The sequence below is a fragment of the Vespula vulgaris genome, chromosome 2 (assembly GCF_905475345.1).
Source record: "Vespula vulgaris chromosome 2, iyVesVulg1.1, whole genome shotgun sequence".
Lineage (NCBI taxonomy): Eukaryota > Metazoa > Arthropoda > Insecta > Hymenoptera > Vespidae > Vespula > Vespula vulgaris.
The window spans coordinates 8,407,717-8,428,881 of NC_066587.1; the positions used below are offsets into that span (position 1 = coordinate 8,407,717).

A 21,165-nucleotide genomic window follows, 5' to 3' on the forward strand; every position below is an offset into this window, starting at 1 on the left:
ACACGATGTACGATCCATCATTATTTAACATGGCTTATTTATTTATTTCAATGATCTAACAATTTCAGCTGTAACATTGATATAAAAATGACACAATTATGTGAACAATATATCTTGCGTAGATTCACGAAAGAATTTCTATTTTTTTTCTTCTTCTATTTTAATGCATTTTTAGTAGATGTTACTATTATTAAAGGTTAGTATTATTTCTGGAAAACATATTGTTTGATACTTTAAATCTAGGATGATTTACCTGCAATCAAAATTTGTATTAATAAATTGATATAACTATTCTGTACAAATTATTCAGTTTAAAGTATCTGTCTTACTATTTTATATTTGTTACAATAAAAAAATTATTATTTATTTTTTTGCTTTTTAAACTTATAACAAGCAACACCAATCGAAGTGATCATAATTAAAACGGCTACTCCTCCGACGGCGACGCTAACTTTCACAATTTCCTTCATGGGGCTATGCGTTATGTAGCACATTGAAGCTTGAAAATAAAAAGAAATGCGTGATATTTAAAATCCCTTTTGGCTCGTTAAACCAAGTTTATTTTTTGTCATATACCTGCGTCGACGAGACATACGGCCGAGTAATTTTGTTCCCCGAAGATATTATCTTGAAATTCGAAACAAGTTGTCTGATTATTGACTTCGCTCAAGCATTGCTGGCAGGTTGGATAGGTTTCGCTCGTTAATATCTTCGAATGACTTTGTCCTTTTATGATTGATAATCTGCAAAAAAACGATAAAAAATATATGATTTCTTTTTAACTTGAGATTAAATTTAAATGTTTCATTACAAAGTACGTTTAAAGATAAAAGCTCAATAGGTATGTTGTACATTTTATTCTACTCAAGCTTGAAGTAACCCTCGGAACAAAAGGAAAAGACAAAGACAGCACTCACGTTTCATATGCTTTATATCCCTCTAAAATGTCGACTATACAAAAAGTCGGTTCTTCGCAGGCTGTTCCATTCCATCCGAAAAAACAATCACAGTTACCTTGATCGTCGAGACAAATTCCATTTTCGTTGCAAGCATCCTTACAGGCGTTAATGCATATTGAATCGGTATCGTTGCCGTTTTTTATAAAACCATCGTAACAACGACAATCATCTGGTGCCACGCATTTGCCATTAGTGCAATTATTTTTGCAATATGGTTCGCAAGTCAAACTTTCCTCCGTTAATACGTAGCCTTCGTTGCAGCTACAAACTTCTGGTTCTGTACAGGTCCCATTACCGCAATCGATTGAGCAATGGGCCACGCATGAGCCGTTTTTGTTGTTGATGTAACCTAGTTCGCAGCTACAGGTGTTAGGTGAAGAGCAGATACCGTTTTTGCAATCGAATTCGCAGATCGGCTCGCAGTTCATAGAATTGTTATCATAATACGAATGATAACCTTCTTTGCAAAGACATAATCCTGGAATTTTACAAATGCTGTTAGGAGGGCAAGCAGGCTGACAGTTTGGTTCGCACTTAGACGAATTCTCTTTGTTTGTTATTAAAACATAATCTTCATCACAAGTGCATACGTTAGGTGCTGTGCAACTGCTATGAGACCAACAAGAAGGTTCGCAAATTGGTTTACAAACATTAGACTTGATAGCGTTCAATTTTTCATAGCCTATATTGCAACTGCATTCGTCTGGTGCGTTGCAAAATCCGTTAATGCATTCTTCCTTACAAATCGGCTCGCAAATATAAGTCATATTATTTTTCTCTATATTATCTGTCGCTAACTGGTATCCCTCATCGCAGATACATTCGTTAGGTGCCTCACAATAGCTATGTAACGAACAAGTAGGATTGCAGACTGGTATACAAACGTTGTTAATGTCGGAATGTTTATATCCTGACCAGCAGCTACAGTAATTTGGTGAAGTACAAAATCCATTAACGCACTCTTCTTTACAGATAGGTTTGCATACCGATTCTTCGTCAAAGTGAATAGCTTCCTGAAGAAAAAAAAGAAGATACAGGTAAAAATATTTTTCCATCGGTAACCATTTATTGGTATAGTAGTTCATCTTACGTCGTTAGCGGCGAGCGAATACCCCGCATGGCACGTGCAAACGTAAGGCGCGGTACATTCTCCATACGGTTCGCACGGAATATTACAACGAGGTATACAAATGTGCAAGCTTGTCTCCTCGCTTGTCTTCTGAAATCCTTCATGACACTCGCAAACGTTAGGATGTTTGCAAAAGCCATTAACGCATGCTTTTGGACAGATCGGTTCGCACACGTTCGTTGAATCGTTAAGGAAGCCATAACCCTCATGACACATGCAAGTTTCAGGTGCGATACAAATACCCATATGACAAGATTTACTACAGACTGGCTTGCAATATCCTTCCTCGTTCAACGAATAACCTTGAACACAGGTACAAATTCCTGGTGCAGTGCAAGTGCCATCTACGCATTTGTCACATATCGGCTTGCAGATGAACTTATTGTAAAGGTCTAAAGAGTATCCCTGATTGCAAGTGCAGGTGTCAGGTGCTGTGCAATTACCATTGCCGCACGGTAAGCTACATATAGGCATGCAGGTTGTGTAATCGTTTTTTTCGTATCCTTTACGACATGTACAGAGATTTGGCTCTGAACAGAATGCAGTTTTCAAATCACAGTTTGGATTGCAAATCGGTTCGCAAGTAAATCCGTCTGAATTCATTCGATAACCAGGATTGCATGAACAAACATCAGGTGCCGTACAACGACCATGCACGCAGGGATGTTTGCAAATGGCCACACAAACTGGGTTGTGAGAGTTCATTAATTGATATCCCTTGTGGCAGGAGCAAGTATTAGGTCTCACGCAATCACCGTGACCACAATCATGGAAGCATATGGGTACGCATTTCTCGTTCTGTTTCATGTACATGTTACAGCATATCCTTTCTTCTTTCCAATTCGTGTAATACTGAGAGAAGAATGTTTCTTTTATTTTATGATCATCCGATTATTTAGAAAACATTAATGAGATTTCTCTTACCTCAGTTCTATAGTTCCATCGATACTTTGTTGTATAAAAGATTCCCCATTTCTTTTCCTTATAAGTTTCAAGGTACGGAACACTTCGCGATTCTCTGTAACTACAATGGAAATATGACCGATGTGACGTTACCTTCGATGAAATCTGGCAATAAAAGCTTGTTTTACCTGATGGATCTAGTGCAGTATCCTTGATCGTTAAGCTCAGAATTTACTACAGAATATTCCATTTCTATGATGAATATACAAAGAAGGAAGAAAAATAGCGACTTCATGGTATTTTTTGATCTCTTTCTTATTTAATATAATATAGATTTGTTATTTGTTTTTACAATTTTAGAGTGTATCGTACAAAAGACTATCGGAGACTGCCACGATGAATTTATACCTCGTGACTTTTCCTCTATTCGTCAGACATCATGACTTCTACTATCGGTAACAAGCAGGATGTTACATGTCAGTTGTTATCACGGTTATTTTAAACTATTTCAAAGATCCTTGATGAATTCATCATAACCTTTTTTCTTTAAACCGAATGGAAAATTGAAATTAGATTACGATCGATGTAATGGGAAAATACATATATACATAAAGCATTTGGAAAATCACATATACATATCACAATAGTAAAAGCGGAGATGGGATTACGATAGATAAGGTCTTTTACATTCTGATCAGAAGGTGTAAGATTCATTAGCTAGGATATTACATTCTTGATATTAATCTTTCCGGGCTGACTCGACTCTGTTCGGTAGAATTGTTTGGGTAATAGCAACGTCGTAATTTCGTAAGCCAAGCTTAATTTCAAATTAATAGCGTTTCCGATACCTACCCACTGCTAGGTCAAGGTTCTCGGAGGATTTTGAAACGATACAGGATGCGTATGTACATGTATGAGAAAGAATCGATAGATTTGTTTTGGCGCGAAATTGAAAAAATTTGTAAGTAATATTTCTAATTTTTTAGATATAATAAAGGAAAAGAAATTTTTTAATTCAATTAATTTAATTTTGAATAATTTTCTGTTTGTCTTTTCCTTCCTACTTTAGGCAGAACAGCCTAATAGCTCGGTATGCATCTTTGTCTACCTTTGACACCGAGATCTTTCTTGTAGCCGGGATTGCAGATACAATGATTTGGTTCCGTGCAGACTCCATTGGAACAACCACCAATGCAAACGGGTACACATCTTGTTCGTGTGTGATCATTTTGTTCGAATGTGTAGCCGTGTCTGCAGGTGCACTGATTGAAACCAGTGCATTCGCCGTTCAGACAGGGTAAATCGCAAATAGGCTCGTATTGGCTACCAGTTGGTTGACCGACCGGTCGTCCGTATGTTGGTTGATTTACCGGTTGTCCATAGGTTGGTTGATTAATCGGTTGTCCATAGGTTGGTTGATTAACCGGTTGTCCATAGGTTGGTTGATTAATCGGTTGTCCATAGGTTGGTTGATCAACTGGTCGTCCGTAAAGTGGTTGATCCGGTTGTCCATAGGGTGGTTGATCTGATCGTTTATCTGGTACACATCGACCTGTGTCTGGTTCTGATTTATATCCCGTTTCGCATTGACAACGATTGTAACCGATGCAAACGCCGTGCTGACCGCAACCGTATCTACATTGATTCGACGCGGGATCCGGTGAACACCCACCATTTGAGTTACGCACGTAACCTTGGATACAATTGCAGATACCAGGTGAGATACATTGGCCACCGTTGCAGTTATTTTGGCAATAAGGGACGCAAGATTCTCGTTCATTCGGTGGATTCGTATACCTAAAAAGATCGAGATTAGGTATGGGCTTGTATTAAGAATCTAGATAAAAATAATAAGAAAAAAGCTATAAGAAAGCTCACCCTTCATAACAAGTACAAATACCGGGTGCTGTACATTCGCCATGGGGACAGCCACCTTCGCAGACAGGGACACATTCCTGAAGATTGTTCAATACGTAACTAGACTTGCATCTGCAAACGCGTGGTGCGATGCACTCGCCGTTTCTGCAACCACCGGGACAGATTGGCCTACATTCGCCATTCACTTCGTCATAGCCCAATTTACACGCGCAAACATTCGGAGAAAAACAGTAAGCATCTTTTTGACATGGCTGCTGACAAACAGGCATGCAGACTCCATTTTCAGGAAACCAGCCGGGTTTGCAAGTGCATTGATTTGGCCCAGTGCATTCGCCCCCGAAACAGCCTTGCTCGCAATGAAAATCGCAATTACCGTTCGTAATGTTACGCTTGTAACCCTCGCAGCAGTCCAAAATCGTTATGAATCCATGACTATGAGCCTGATTTTACAGAAAAGAACAAAGAAGTTCTTTTTTCAGTTTTCGTTTTAGTACGAATATCACAATAAATGAAAACGAAGATACTCACATAGTCCTGATTGTCCTGTGGCAAAGGGATCGTATTGTAAGGCACTCCGCTAGTCGTATTATAAGCCAATGCATGATTGTATCTAAACATGAATATTGTTTTTGGGACGCATATAACGTAGATATTCTTGCGGTCAGAGGTCGTCTAACATTCTCTCGATAAGTAAATGAGAAATGCGCGAAGGGGTACGCATCATGCAACCTTGATCTCGATTCGTATCTTTTGCGAGTATTTCATCGGCAAAAATTCTATTTCATTTTCTTTTGATTAGCATTTTTTCGGTATCTTACAAAATCTTACGTTTCAATCGTTGTACCCTTACATTTTTTAAATCATCTTCTATAATATACTTATAGATAGATATATAGTATATAGATATATAGTATAGATATAATGTTTATTTGAAAGATATATTCAATACAAATATATGCATTATATGTTTCAAGTGAAATATTAAGGCAAAAATACAAAATCAATGATTTTCGTTTTCGAAAGGAGTTATAAATGTTTTACTTACGGGACTGTTTTGTAGCAAAGCACGCTATTGTTGTTCCCACCGTACTGATTGGCGCTCGTTGGATAACGAGGACGATGGCCTCCTTTGACACCCTCGATTGCCCAGGTACCAGCAACTACTAGAGATGCGAGTAAAATCGTACCGATCAGAAATCGCTTCATGTTGAATGAATTGCGATCTGAACAAGACTGAGATTTACATACGCCTTTCGTGTTTTCGATTGCGCTGCTAACGCAATCTATTCGATAAGAACAATATACAGAGGTCATAATTTTTCGCATCTTTAACAAGAACTTGTATAAGATGTTTCTAAAATAATGTCATGAAATTTACTAGCTTAATCTAATAATACAAGGCTATGTATTCGATATCGTTCATTATATCGTAGATACGTTTCAAATTATTTTATATACGCAACGTATGAATACTTAGGAATTCTTTTAGCTTTGAAATCTTAACAAATCTTACAAATTTTGTATATATCACCTTAGAAATAACTTGTATACTACATGAGCGATTCTGCTATTCGCGGAAATGTTTATTGATCTTGCTGTGTCTCGGTATTATGTTGAAATTATTCGATCTATCGGGATTTTTAATTGAAAAGGAAAAAAAGAATTTTGCGATGTAAGCAATTTTGTTTTAAGCATTATCGCTTTTTTATGCATCGACACAATTTTCTGGTCTTCCTCTTATTTATTTTCTTTCTTTCTCTTTTTAATGATGACTCATTGAGAAGGACGTGGGGTGACGAGATAAGATTTGAATGCATAATGACAGTTATACTGCCCTGATTTTCATACGTCGATAAGGAAAAGTTATCTGGGATTAGTCGAATATATCATAAATTAGATATATACATATATAAAAAATGGTTTTAGTTCTCGTTATAATAAAAAACTAAATATATAATATAATATTTATACGAAGTAAATAACGTAATCTATTCTATCGTACACATATGAATTTCGACATCTTTGGTTTGGAATTTTTAATTACGAGACAGTACAAAATAAGTATTACATTTCTAAAACTATATCTATTATTTATCTATAATAACGAACACTGACGACTTCGTTACAAAATCCTATCACTGATAAGACTGTTTTTATATAAAATGATAATTTCGAATAGTAATTAGAAATATTAGTCATTTTCAAATACGACATAACATTTTATCTCTCCTTCAAAATAAACAACGTCCAGTTTTGATTCGATGCATGTAGCTCGAGGAAATACTTTGACGTAAGCTTATAAAAAAGAAGAAAAATAAAATAAATAACGGCGTTAATTTCTCTGAATTCTACGCGTTCCGCTGAGTAAATTTATTACTCGTTAGGAGGCGTGTACTGTTCGGACTGTTTGGGAACAGTCATCGCCGTGGTTTAATTTTTTATTACTTTCTTGAATCAATGATCAATAATTTACGTGCAGCCTTGTGTGTTCAATTGCTATGCTTAAGGTCAAAAACCAGTTCGGTCGGATTTTCCTTGGAGAATTTTGTTTTGAACACTGCTGGCACGTACATACATATACTTTTCTGTTTATTCACGCCTATTACTTCAATAATGAATGATTCGTTTTATTCCGTATGTATTTCTATGAAGGAGGGATAAAAGAGAGAGAGAGAGAGAGAGAGAGAGAGAGAGAGAGAGAGAGAGAGAAAAGAGGGATAAAGAGAGAGATATAGTCGAGTAGCGAGTTAATCACGTTTGAACCGATCACGTGCTTTTACGCTCGCAGAAGCCCGTCGATTGCAAAGGAATCTCGTCATAGAGGTGTTCGCCGTTCGACTCGAAATCCGTGTGAAGGCGTAGCAAGGTCGTTGGTGGCCTATCATAATGATCTTCTTGCAGCAGCTCTGAAATGTGGAAATGGTGAAAGTCGATTTAGAACGTAATTTCGATTATATATAGTATATTTGTTAAGAATATTTTTCTTTAGCTTACCACGAAGATGACCGGAAATTCGAAGGCCGATCGTTGCGGTACCATTAGAGTAACTACTTACGGGTTCGATATTTATACTAGCTGGTAAGATTGTACCGATTTGTTCAGGATTCGAAAAGAAGTCTGGATTCGTACGTACAGGTATCTCTTAAACATTATTATAACTTGTTAAATGTTTTAATAGGACACAAGCAGGGATATGTAAAAAGTATTCAAATGCATGTTGATCAATAGTACATTGAATTTCAAGGGATTTAGTTTTTTTTTTTTATTCAGATTCATTATAAGGTAATCTTTGCAAAAGCGAACAAAATTATCAAAAGTCATCGAGTGAGGGTTACGTGAACGCGAGAGAAATAAGTGAAGTCAAGGACGTACAGATTTCACTGGCAAGTATTATCGCAAAAGGAAGCGTGAATTACGTATCAACTAAGAGAGAACGTTGTAACGTCGTTGACACTACTTACGAGGTAAAGCACTATCAATGATCGTTGAAATCCTTCCGGGTGGTCGTTGCCTCTTGCTTTCACATTCGTTATTCTTCTCCTTCTCATCGTTGTAGATAGAAAGTCGTACAGTCTCAAAAAGTTTCGTCCTTGTGTGTATGATCGTCACGATTGCTATTGACATTAGACTGAGAAACACGATTGATGCGATAATAATCAATGCGACGTCCAAGGGGATCGATGCCGCTGGTGTAACATCTTCTGTCGAAAAGACAAAATTCAAATCAATTTCAGCTTTACTTTCTTTCACGAATATACGGACCTTTATGAATAGTTTTGACGTAATCAGTTTTCAGTGGTAGGTCATTACGAAGTTCTTCCTTTTCCTCTAAATGTTCCAAAAAGGCATCCTTTAAAGCGAACTTATTTCGATCTTTCGTTAGAATAGTCTTTTGTCGTTCCGGAACAGAGACAAGGACGATCAACGGTCGAATCGTGCTGGTGCTCATGATATCATTTTCTTGATTATGCGTTTTAGTTTTAACATCGAATACGGTAGAACGAAAGGTTGGTTCGCTGTTCGTGCTTTCGAAACTACTATCCGTGCTCGATGGTGTGACATAATTATCCCATCCTATGAACGCGATTGTTGGAAACTACTTGGGAACTAATAAAAGCTCTTACAGTATCTAATCATGATAATTAAAAGTTATACAGAGTGAGTCATGTAACTTGGTACCAGTCAATATTTTGCCGATTTTAATGAAGGAAATAAAAAAAGAATTTTTTGTATTGAAAAAACGACGATAGTTCACGACCATTCTATTTTACGTAATTCATTAATTTATAACAAGTTACAATGATTCGTTAAGAGCTTTTATTATCGTCATATAAAAAATGCATACCTTCTTCCACGATATGTTCGGTCGTCCAAGAAAGATCCGTCGTTCCTTTTTCGAATTCTATGATTTTCGTACTGAATAATCGAACTGCATTTGTGGTTTCAGACGTGGAATGTATATTGGTAAATGTGAAAGTACAGTGTCCGGTTTCAGGATGGCAATAGTTGATATGTCCCTTACAGTTGCAGAAGTTTTCACATCCTCGACCCCAGCGCTGTGGTGGACAATTCTTTTCACATCTAATGATAACGATTATGATCATCCATATTATTGTATTTAAAATAATGTACAGAATACGACACAAATGCTATAAGGAAATGAAACGTCGTTGAATAATAGTGATTTAACATTACCTTGGTCCCCAGAAACCTGGTGGACAACGACAAGTACCATTTTTAGAATCGCAAATAACGTTTTCGGCGCATTCGCATTTTTCCATGCACTGCACTCCCCATGATCCTGGAGGGCATTCTAGAAAATAGGCTGAGAGATTAGTTTATCGGACATAATTTTCGCTCATAATTATACTTGATCTATTTATTTATATGTCGAAAATGAAATATATATATTTCGAGGAATTTATATATATTGTACTACGTACAATTTGTTTCTTCAGTTTAAAATATTTTTCAAAATTCAGTAAAAAATTCCATTCTTACTTTATTACGGTCGAACAATCGTATTTGAAGTTCTAAACGATTTTCGATTGCTTCTATAATGTCAATTCTCTTTGAATCGTTTCGAGTCGAGAGAGTTCCCTTGTGTTCGAGCTTCTTGAAACTCGTCGGGAAAGTGAGGACTTCGTAACTTCCGCGCATCCGTAACTTTCGAAGAGTCCTCGATCGTGGATATAATATTTATCCAGACGGATCGCGAGTGCCCACAACGCGTTTTAGTAACAATACGAGTGGCTCTATTGAAATATGCTTTGGCAATAACGACAGATATACATAACGGACATCGAGCAAGGGATATTCTTGCTTCTTTCAGGCAAACGCTATTACAAAACGTGTATGCGTAATGTGAAAAAACGTTCTATTCTTGGCTTGCTATTGCTTCTACATATTTTTCCTTCCTCTCTTATTATGCAGCGTCATCGTGGGAAATATGTCTCTTCACTTCGAAAGGATCGACGTCAAAATTGTTGCGTCAAACGCGAAAGAAAAAGAAATCAAGTTTAAAATTTACGTAGATAAATGTGCATCGATTTTAACATGATCGACTTTGGAAAAGTTCTTTATTTACTTATTTTCTTTTATTCGTCATTCGCGGTTTTTCTCCTTGAGCTATCAAAATCAAGATAGGGACGCAATTGCGAAAGAGAACGTGTCTCATTATTCATAGCGCACCTATGGTGCCACATTTACGCGCTAATTATTCACATTCCAGCGTTTAACGCGACATTAACGTTTAGACTATACGTGCGGCATATTCTTTAGATAGAAAGAAAATTGTAATGTAAAAATGAGGTGCGTGCTTGTAACACGCTGTAAACTGTTTGTTAAATGGGTCAAATAGTTTTGCGCAAGGATTCCGCGAATTGCAAAAAACTGGTCCATCCTTGGACTATTCCCGCAAGGATATTATATATAAATTTATAATGAAATATGTTGAATAACGCATCTAGAAATAATCTCCGAGTGATTAGAGTTCTTCGAATGATATGAATTTCGTGTTAAAGCTGAGAATATTCTAATATTCGAGTATTTTTTATTATTTTAATAATAGAGCCGTACTTCGTATATTCGTATAGATACGAACGTTAAGCTAAAGAAAATATACTACAAGTAATCACGAACGGCCAAGCCATTTGCTTTTTTGTTAGGAAATCGTTCTAACAACGATGACGTCGAGCGGAAAAACTCTCGATTATCGCGATTCGCGTTTGAACACGCGTATTTTAAAAAACATTTTTTTCTTATTTTCTCTATTTTAATTTGCTTTGGCAATCTTTGTAATTCGGGAAGGTCGGTTCGTTTCGCCGAGCGTGAAATTTATTCGTCCTATCGCGGTACAGCTTTGTGTGTTTTATATTTGTAGGGTATATTTACAACTTCGGATTGTTCTCATTCGAGCATCGAAAATGTTAACAAGTAAATTTGCGAAAGCTACTACACGAAATGATTCTTTTTTAACCAAGATTTTTCCACGATCTTTTCGAGCGTCGTAATGAAATTACGCGTGTTCCTGTAATTTATTTTTATTGGCGGAACAGTGGATTATGCAGATTTCCTTGATTATCCAACGTTAATTCGAGCTTAGTAGGTTAGCCCAAGAGTATTGAATCCAATCTAAACACGTATTCAGAGTCTTGTCTTGTAGTATCGTGTTTCTAACGTTACTCAACATCGATGAATTTGCTTCTCGCAATCTCGCCCCTTTGCACGCTGGATCGATTTAACCCATCGATTATGTTACGATATTCATGAAAGGTTTCGTTTATATATTATATTTTTCAATATACATATATCTACATACGTAATAATATACGTATATACGTATCTGTATACGTAACAACTAATTCAGTAACATTTTATAAAATAGTTATATAAATATCTTACAAAATAAAGTCGAATATATCACTTTGAAGTAGCGGGATCTTCAAAGTGGATGATTTATAATTATAATTCATAATCGTCTAATTTGAAATTTATAATCATCCATTTCGAGAGTTACCAAACATTAAAGTATTTCTGTTGTGCAAGAAAGCCTGTGGCTTCCGATTAGTGACATGATGATTCTATAAGGTGTTTCATTTTAAACAATATGACCAAATATACCTCATTCTATTAATTGTATAAAAATATATTTCAAATGAAAACTGCTAAGTTTTGAGAAGGAAATGTAATACATATTGCAGTTATTTCGTAGAGAGCGCTGTTGTCAAGATGCGAAAGTGATAACATCTTTTTAAATGGAAATCGATATTTCAAGTCTAACAAAAGTTGTAGAAAATATCAATATGAATTCAAGGAGTATTTTAATATACCTTTTTATTGATATTTCATCGAGTTACAGCATCTTGCAGTTTAAGAAACTGTATAATCCTAGTAATCTGATTAAATTTAATAAACATCTATAAATATCTGATAACTAATGAATTTATTAATCAATTTTTTCCTTGCTTTCTTTTGTTTATTTATTTATTTATTTTTGTTCATATATTTTTAAAGTTGTAATTATATGAATCATGGTGCTCTTCAGCAGTCAAAAAATATTATTGCGATTACACAGTTTATTAAACTTCAAGGCGTCATAACTCGATGAAATATCGGTGAAATACTGTAGATATTCGTTGAATTCGTATTGATATTCTATACAACATTTGTTCGACTGAAAATATCGATTTCCATTTAAAAAAGGTGTCATGAATTCCGTATCTTGACATAAGTGCCAGTTACAAAATAGCTGCAATAAATATTACATTTCCTTCTTAAGACCTAATGTATATTATTTAAAATATTTATTTATACAACCAATAAGATTTGAGATATTTGGTCATATTGTTTAAAATGAGACATCCTGTATAGATTCTATCTTCTTTAAAAGTCTCCTCATTATTTTTTCTCTTTTTTTCTTTTGCTTGAATAAGCGGCGCTAGAATTTAGTATAGAGATATTTACATCTACATCTGTTTCTTTTTTTTTCCATTAAGCTTTGTCATTAGAAGACACGAAAAAGAAAGAAGGAAGAATGACAAAGAGGTTCGATGCTTGCCACGGGTGAACACGTTGGTGGGAGATGAATGAATAGTGCCTTTAAAGAGATGAAACGACAACGTAATCTCTGTCTTATTTAAGAGAGAAGGAAAAATATGCAGAAGGAAATAATTATTATCTCTAGTTACATATATCTATGGAAATTTTGTATTTATAATAAACTAGATATATTATTAGCTATATTATAAATAATCTAAATATATTATTAACTTTTTAATAAATATTACGTTTCACTACACCTTTATTGTTTTTCTGTAAGTAATACAAATATATTATATACCGAACTAAATAACTGATGCAATTAGTGTTTTTGTATAAATTGATACATCGATTTATTTATGAATAAAACGGAGACCCACCTTTCGAACAATCCGTTCCTTGGTATCCTGGATCGCATTGACATTTGTTCGGTGAAACGCAGACACCCGCAAGGCAGTTCTCGCAAAAAGGCACACAACTCGCGTCGCCGTCCTTCTTGTCTCGAATTTCCAGTCGTTTGTAACCCTCGCAGCACTCCTTCACCTTCCTGGTCTTGACTTCCGACTGAAAAAGAATTCCATTCATTTAAACGCTTATCTGAACATTTCTATCCTCTAGATCGCCTGTCAATTGCTTCAGTATACTTATATCGATATTTCCAACATCTCATCGATTTGTTTCATTTCCCGTGACCGAATACTTTTCTACAAGAAAATAGTCTTAAGATTCCGATACTGTTTAGAGAGAAAAAAGAGTGAAAAAAGAGGAAGAAAGAGACAAAGAGACAGAGTGAGAGAGAGAGAGAGAGAGAGAGACAGGAGAGAAAGAGCTCGCATATCCGTGTAACGGTTTCGTTCGTAATCCGTCTTAAGTGGATACCACTGGAGAAGGCTATGTAATAGATGTTCATAAATAACTCGTTAAAGACGGCTACTACGTTCGTTTCATTCCTCCTCCGTCGTCCTCCTTCTTCCAATCGTAATTTCATTCTGCCGTCGACTACGCCCACGTATATAAAATACTATTGCATGCATTACGAAAAAGTCGATGTAAGAGATTCGTTGGTTTGCATAATATTTGGGGAATTTCATAGTAAAATCTTCGTTTTTACGTAATTTTATATGCTTGATTTCATGTATGTAGTAATCTACATATTGTTAAACTCGAAAAACACTCATCCTTTTTCTTATGTTTTTGAGATCAAAAGTAACTGATAGTATTATATTCTAATTTTAGAAAAGAAGAATTACGAAGTATTATTTTTTATCTTTGCGAGTAGAATGCTCCCATATTCTTTTGAAGATTAATTAATCATGTCTGTCAAATTGCAACCTATGCTACTCTTTCATCGTGTCGATTTTAAAGTGAAAGTGGAGTAGTCACTCTGCTCTATTACGGAATACATACATATGTATGTATGTACGTTCTATAGATTTTGATATACTTGCTGAATTATCCTATTTATTCCTGCTTTAATTTTTGTTAAATTATATTTTTAAATGTTCTACACTGTTCTTAAGCAGAATTTTTCATTTATAACTTTGGAGTAATGTTACCGAATGAGAAACTTCATTAAGTCGTAGTTAGAGGAATCCTGTTGATTAAATCTCGAACGATAATTGGACCGGACTGGATATAACGAGTATATATCGTAGTTTCTCCTATATTTTTATTTTGATACAGTAAAAGAGAAGGATTAAAAGTTGATTATTTTATCGTCGAGGGTAACCTGATCTTTGAAAATTCGATACAGACTCGAAACTGATCCGAGTGGTTGAATTTTTAAATTTTGAAAATATTTTCGTCAAAGTATAATTTCATCAAAAATTATATAAAAGAAAGAATGGCATCACCTTGGTTACTTTATTCTCTTTATCTTCAAAGATCAAACTATTTAGTTCTTGTTCTTTTTATTTACGATTTCTGATCATTCCATTCTCTTGCATTTTTCAAAAGATTACACTGTTTTTTTTTTTTTTACAAGAAAAATTTAATAATTCTTCATGGTATTTTTGCAACTTAACGGATCTTTCACGCGTGGAAAACGTTTATGGTCGTACTTTGTGTTACAAGGATCTCTCATTCTACGAATGCCACGGTCGAATAATTATCTATCGGTGAACGGTCTTGATGGACCGTTCAAAGACAGAAATTCTCTAAGAAGCTCGCTCAATGTGCATGACCATTACAACTTAGAATTATGAATTACGTTATCGATTCGATTCGTTTCGTGTCACGTCCAGCTTGGCGCCGTGCCTCACGATACTCATAATAGACGTAATGTCTGCTCAAGATTTTGTTGCTTCTATGTAAATAAGACCTTCGCCAGTTGCTTAGCTGGTAAGAGCTCGATGAAATTATGAGAGCGTGATCGATCGAGTTCTTCGATATGATTGTTTCGTCAGATGCATTTTCCATCGAACTAATCCGCTCAAGTTCTTGCTTTTCTCCTTCCTTTTGTCGTTTCATTTATGTTTTTTTATGTGTTTTTTCGATGTAAGAAGAAATCACTTTACACAGTACTAGATTATTATCGTTTTAATCGTCGAGATATAATGGATTCGATAAAATCGTGCACTGTGTTCCGGCACGACGAGAAAATTTTTTTTTTTCCACTAAATCTAAGACGAAGAGATCGTGTTGTCCGTGTAGTGCAAGTTTAAACAAACTGTTGCTGAATGTTGTGTAAATTTTCCGTATTAATCCTCGTTCATATGCAATAAGGAAAAGTTCACTGTTATTTTATTGCAAAAGTTACTTGAAAAATCAAATTCTCGGTATTTTTAAGATATCGGTAAAGTAAGTATCTTATGTGTAAATAGCAAGAAGAAATGCAATATATTTGACACAACTTTCGTTTACACTATCTATTCTCGCTATTTATATGTTCGCGAAGAAATGCCTCGTACGATCTACGATTTTTCATTTTTAGCTCGATCACCTTCTCTTTTCCCTTTTGCTTTTTCTTTTATCATATTATAATTTGCGGCCCGATTATGAAATGTACAAATCGCATGTTCTTTAAATTCTTCGAGTACTTTTTTTTTAGTAATAATATCGACGAAGTGAAGGAATCGAATCGAATTAGGTTACAAATTTTATAAAATGTTGTGTAAATGATCTTTTACGAAAAGTTCGATGGGTAAAATATTTAAAAAAATCTACTTTTAAACTCACTTTTTTTATCTCATACGTAACGAACTCTTCTTTCTCTTTTTTTATCTTCTGAATTATCTTATATCTCGCCAGGAACACTTCGTCGTTGAAATAATTTCTACGATAAAAACAAAAGTTTAGGATGATCATATTCGAAATGCAAAAATGACGAATCACGTAAATGCCTTTCTTTGCCGATGGTTAAAAATTTGATGGATTCATGATAATTTATGTTGGTAAATCCGTTTTTCGAATGTAGTTATATAAATACTTGCTTCGTATGAATAGTCTTTCGAAATTCTAAAAAAATATGTGGTTGAGCGTTTCACGTTTTTAAAAATCACGTTTCTTGTTGGAAAGAACTTTTGAAATGGCAAGATATTTCGTGATTTTATAGAAACGATATATCGAAATACTAAAAAGATCTGCAGTATAGAGCTGATAGTTGAATAGTAATATTAAGGACTCGTAAGTTCTTTCGATTTATTAAGAAGTCTACGTTGAGATATGTTTAGTATAAAAAATATACTGCATGTATAAAAATGCTGTGCATTCATAAAAAAAATTCTGGAATTAAAAAAAATATGTTAGAAAATTATTTCATTGGGTCTTTTTTTTAACTCGATTTCATAACTTCTTTTTTATCCTTCGCTGTATGAGTTCCGTGTCTACAAGGCGCGGCTCCTTCTCTTCCTTTCTTCGTTCCTTTTTATTTGTTTAATTAGACACTCGAAGCGGCCGTTTCCCCCGTAAGGCGTAATTAACGCATTCAACTACGCTCGAGTTAGCGAAAGGGATGACGTTCAGTGAAAGAAAGAAAGGAAGGAAGAGAAAGAGATAGAAAAGAACGATAAAAAGAAAGGAAATTTCATTAAAAATGATGTGAACGATCTTATCATGAGGAAATATTTTATAATTTTGCGTGTCGTCACTTTTTCTGGTATGCTTATTTGCATCATTAATTGTTTAATCGAACGACTTCGGTCTAATAGACCATCGAGAGTCGCTCGTTAAATGTCCGATCGATTTTCTTGTTATATAACGTTTCGAGGACACGTTTACCGTACATATATATATATGTATATCGAAACGAGCCGAGCTCCGAAGCTTTCTAGGAAATGGAATGTTTGCTCCAGTAACATCGGGCTCGACGCTTTATACGAAAGTAACCGGTGGAATTGCATTATGCTGTCTCTATAATGAACGGATTGCTTGATTAACGATACAGGGAAAGGGAGAAACAGAGATAGAGAGAGAGAGAAAGGAAGAAAGAGAGAGAAAACTTGGACATTAAATTCTTAGAGGTACATACATATAACACAGGCATACTTAAGACGTCAAGATTAAATCGAAAGAAGTGTTTCGAATCTTTTGGCATTAAATAATGATTCCTTTTTTTTATTTTATTTTCTTGCGTCATTAAGGGATCATCTATAATATATAATTTTGTTTATTACTCTATAAGATATCTAACATTAGTTCTCTGAGATCGTCTAATAGTATATGATTTAATGTATCTAATGTCGCTAATGTCGCTTACTTTTATCCGATATCGTTGTCTCATTTCTGTTCGCATTCGAGGACATCTCGGTGGGACTTGTAGGCACCACGTGTACGTGTTCACGACTACTGGCTGTACGTATGTTTCCATCGAGGTGATCGTGTAACTGTAACATTCGATCAATTAACCATTAACCTCTCTGGCGATTCCCTTATCAGGACGGCTGTAGTGCCATGCGAATGGGACAAGGTGAACATGGAATAGAATATCTAGCGAAGTTAGTCAAGATCAGTGTCAAGGTCCTTTCGTATCAAAGCTATTAAGCGAGTAGTAGATATAATTACATATATAACATACATATAATTACATATTTTAGATAATATTGAATATGAGAAATTTCATTAAATATACAAATTTTTCTCTTTCTTCATTATATTTTTTCTAGTTACTCACTTTTCAGTCCTGGTACAGATATGGTCAGTCGACAACGCGTATGACGCTTTGATCGTCCAGAGAAGAAATAACCACTCTCCAAAGATGTTCATTTCCAGGTACGGCGATACTACTTAAAATTCATAATTTCCTTCTTAATTTTTCTTTTCAAACGAAGTTGATTAGTTTTCTCGAACGAAAATTATTCCTGAGAAGATTATTCCTGTGTGAACAAGGAAAATACTAGAGATATTTCGTTTCTTGAAAGCGTTAAGGAAGCGAACAACGATATTGATCTTGTCAGCGGTCTTTGAATACTTATGAGGTATCTCGTTACTATCCGTAACGTGAGACGCGGTAAAGGTGCAATGTTACGCTTATTGCTTGTTCTTTGGGAGAATAAAGGGAGAGAGAGAGAGAGAGAGAGAGAGAGAGAGAGAGAGAGAGAAAGAAAGAAAGAAAGAGAAAAAGAGAAAGAGAGAGAGAGAGAGAGAGAGAGAGAGAGAGAGAGAGAGAGAGGACAGGGAACCATTGAGATTTTGCTAGGGAAAGTGTGCCACCCGCGAAACTCACGACGGATTTCCTGGTAGAACGATAGAAAACGAATGGTCGGGGAAAGTAACAGAACAGTGGATAAAGTAATTTGGAAATTTTGAAAATATATATTATGATAATTAAAATTGTTTATATACAATATTAGCTATATCAAAAATACAGTTAGGTCCCCATTAATAAAGATAATAAAGGTTCTATCGTATTCTATTCTTCGTTAGCGAGTTACTAAATGCGTTTCGTATATTTCATTCCGCATCATACAATAGTCGTAACAAAACCACGAACACATCATTCCGCTGGGAGATTAAACATAATGATAACCCATTTTAGATTCGACGCGGAGTACATTGAGCAAATTTAACTGTACGTTAGCGTACGTTATCGAGTTTCGGCCGACAGGACGCACGTGCAATAAACTAATTTAAAGTTAGCAATATTTGTTCCTTCGCATGGATCCAACGAGGACGAGTGATTTATCACACGTGCTATATTAGACCAGTAGACAGTACTTTGATACACAGATAGACAAATGAAGATTATCGTGGGAATTGAAACGGGGACGCTATTTAATTTTTTAAACCGGTCATCGTCATAGCACCGGAAACACCGAGATACGACACAAATACCAGACGCGTCCTTTTGAGGGATCGTTTTCAAAGGGTGTATTCCGACGGGAAGTACGGACTTGACGGATAATTCGAGTAGGCACGACACTTACGAAGGGGACATCTCAATCGTTTTCTTATCAACGGTTGAAGAAGAAAATGAGCGTTACGTTCTACCGCACCTTTCCTATTACTGTTAACTAATATTATCAAGTATTTTTCATACGTATTAATCACACACACACACATTGACATTTCCCCGCGTCGTGTCAGGTGCATTGTCTTGTCTTGAGACTTTTGAAATCGATTTTATTATTTTATACGACGATCCGTCCTTAACCTTTTTAATGTCACGATCTTGTTTAATAAAGGCCATATCGTTCCTACGTCGTTTGCTTCAACGAGTGGATTAGTTGTAATTGAACAAACACATTCAGAACATGTTTTAATTATGTGAGATAGTAATTTAAGTGTTTAGAGCGTTGTAGAGATCGTTGTATCGAGCGACAAGCGTTGCATGAGAGGAGAAAGAAAATATCTCAGTGACGTTTAGAGTCACCGAACGAACAGCTGTGCATTTCGTGAGAATTGCTTCTTGATCTTTTGTATGATAATTCCGTGTATAGAGTCACGCTCATTAAAAATCGAAATCGAGCTCACATTCGCATGTTTCACGCCTACGAGAGTATAATTCAACTTTTTGTCGTTCCTCCTACCCTTACTCCCACTCTTTTTCTAATGCGTCATGTTCTAGTGGAGTTTTTTGAGTCAAGTTGGAAAATTAATTAACAAGTATATCGAGTAGTCCCAAGTAGTTCGAATTAGAAATTCTCACAAATTCGTGTTCGTTAATCTAATTTTATTATTTAATATTTTCGTTAACGATAGCTAGGAATAACTTCTATTATTTTGTTAGTTCTTTTCTCAATGTCGTTTACCGAGTACGTATCTGAACATTTTAATAATCATACTTACGTTCATTGATGCATACAAATATATTAATGATATAATCCAAACAACAATCACTACCCTTTACGAAATTTTTTCAACTTGCTTGAGCCACTAATTGAAACTTATCACTATTCGTATTAAAGTTCAAATGAAACGATCGAATCCATTTTAAAGGAAAGAAAAGAAATCACAAAAATTATTAGGCTTGTCAGACGAAATTCGTACGTTGGATTCGCGAGCTGATTTAGAACTGCCAGCAGGAACGTAACGAGCAATTGGCGTGGTCGACACTCGGAATGCACTTGTGGCACAATGAACTCCGACCCTCTCGTAACGATCAGGAGGATGACGATAAAGACGGGATACGAAGAGAAAAAAGAGGGATCGGCTTAGTTCGGAGGGGGATACGATTAACAGAAAGGGACGAAAAGGGAAACGATACTCGAAACAACGCTATGCACATTAAGGATATCCTGTGGACTTTGCTTGAGAAATAAAAGTTCCTTTCGTTTGTTTCTTTACTTTGTAGTTTCGCTTTTAGATGTATCCTTTAATCTACTGTTCGTTTATACAACGGACTAAGATTCCTGTAAATATTGATACCATCGAGTACTTTTCATCACGGATATTACGTATCTTACACAATCTATGTATTACAAAGATTGTAAAAAAAGACTTTAATTAAAAACCTTATTGGATAATATGTAATAAATTATTACTTATAACTATCTCTCTACCTGCTACTTTTACTTATACGTTAAAATAAGGAATGAAAATTATTCCAACGGTAGTGTAAGATATTTCACTCAAAAGAACGGTTATATACGTGTATCGAAGAAAAAAGTTGAAACGATCGTTCGATTTTAACGATCAATGAAAAAATCCGAAAGTACCTTCCGAATAGTTCGAAGGACAACGCTTGAACATTTAAATCCTCTATTCTAACTCGTTTTGGCTCTTAGGAAAGTACATAGTTACATTTGAAGAAAAAAAAAAGAAAAAAGATAAAATCCGAATAGACAAGCGAAAGTGAAGTTGGGCTTCTCGTCGGTTGTC

The 21,165-nt window shown here is 35.3% G+C and overlaps 2 protein-coding genes across 7 annotated transcripts; both read right to left on the bottom strand.

Moving 5' to 3' along the window:
* Positions 1-8: 8 nt before the first annotated feature.
* LOC127062001 (multiple epidermal growth factor-like domains protein 11) lies at positions 9-6,117 on the bottom strand. Its single transcript, XM_050989545.1, has 11 exons — positions 5,915-6,117; positions 5,398-5,479; positions 4,870-5,309; positions 4,074-4,788; positions 3,180-3,310; positions 3,013-3,112; positions 2,050-2,940; positions 918-1,972; positions 577-743; positions 330-499; positions 9-253 (listed from the first exon to the last, which is right to left on the bottom strand). Exons 1-10 carry the CDS (start codon positions 6,073-6,075, stop codon positions 360-362), a joined length of 3,882 nt encoding a protein of 1,293 aa, XP_050845502.1. The 5' UTR covers positions 6,076-6,117; the 3' UTR covers positions 9-253; positions 330-359.
* Positions 6,118-6,821: 704 nt separating this feature from the next.
* On the bottom strand, positions 6,822-21,161 carry LOC127072998 (multiple epidermal growth factor-like domains protein 10). 6 transcript variants are annotated; one of them, XM_051013962.1, is made up of 10 exons: positions 21,003-21,161; positions 18,020-18,206; positions 17,606-17,732; positions 13,290-13,473; positions 9,565-9,682; positions 9,215-9,450; positions 8,632-8,943; positions 8,331-8,570; positions 7,864-8,010; positions 6,822-7,775 (listed from the first exon to the last, which is right to left on the bottom strand). In XM_051013962.1, exons 2-10 carry the CDS (start codon positions 18,109-18,111, stop codon positions 7,636-7,638), a joined length of 1,596 nt encoding a protein of 531 aa, XP_050869919.1. In that variant the 5' UTR covers positions 18,112-18,206; positions 21,003-21,161; the 3' UTR covers positions 6,822-7,635. The 6 variants fall into 6 exon arrangements, with proteins under 6 accessions (XP_050869919.1, XP_050869922.1, XP_050869920.1 ...); XM_051013965.1 differs by lacking the exon at positions 21,003-21,161 and adding an exon at positions 20,134-20,417 and having other exon boundaries at positions 8,331-8,567; positions 8,632-8,697; XM_051013963.1 differs by lacking the exon at positions 21,003-21,161 and adding an exon at positions 20,134-20,417 and having other exon boundaries at positions 8,331-8,567.
* Positions 21,162-21,165: the final 4 nt, after the last annotated feature.

Bases quoted from the DNA above. Each gene is read 5' to 3' on its own strand.
- LOC127062001 (XM_050989545.1), bottom strand. From the start codon at position 6,075: ATGAAGCGATTTCTGATCGGTACGATTTTACTCGCATCTCTAGTAGTT. The intron at 5,480-5,914 runs GTAAGTAAAACA...ATTCATGTTTAG, and splicing joins CTTTGCTACAAAACAGTCCC to ATACAATCATGCATTGGCTT. The intron at 744-917 runs GTGAGTGCTGTC...GTTTTTTTGCAG, and splicing joins GGATATAAAGCATATGAAAC to ATTATCAATCATAAAAGGAC.
- LOC127072998 (XM_051013962.1), bottom strand. From the start codon at position 18,111: ATGAACATCTTTGGAGAGTGGTTATTTCTTCTCTGGACGATCAAAGCG. The intron at 9,683-13,289 runs GTGGGTCTCCGT...CCTATTTTCTAG, and splicing joins AGGAACGGATTGTTCGAAAG to AATGCCCTCCAGGATCATGG. The intron at 7,776-7,863 runs GTAAGCTAAAGA...TCCACATTTCAG, and splicing joins AATTTCCGGTCATCTTCGTG to AGCTGCTGCAAGAAGATCAT.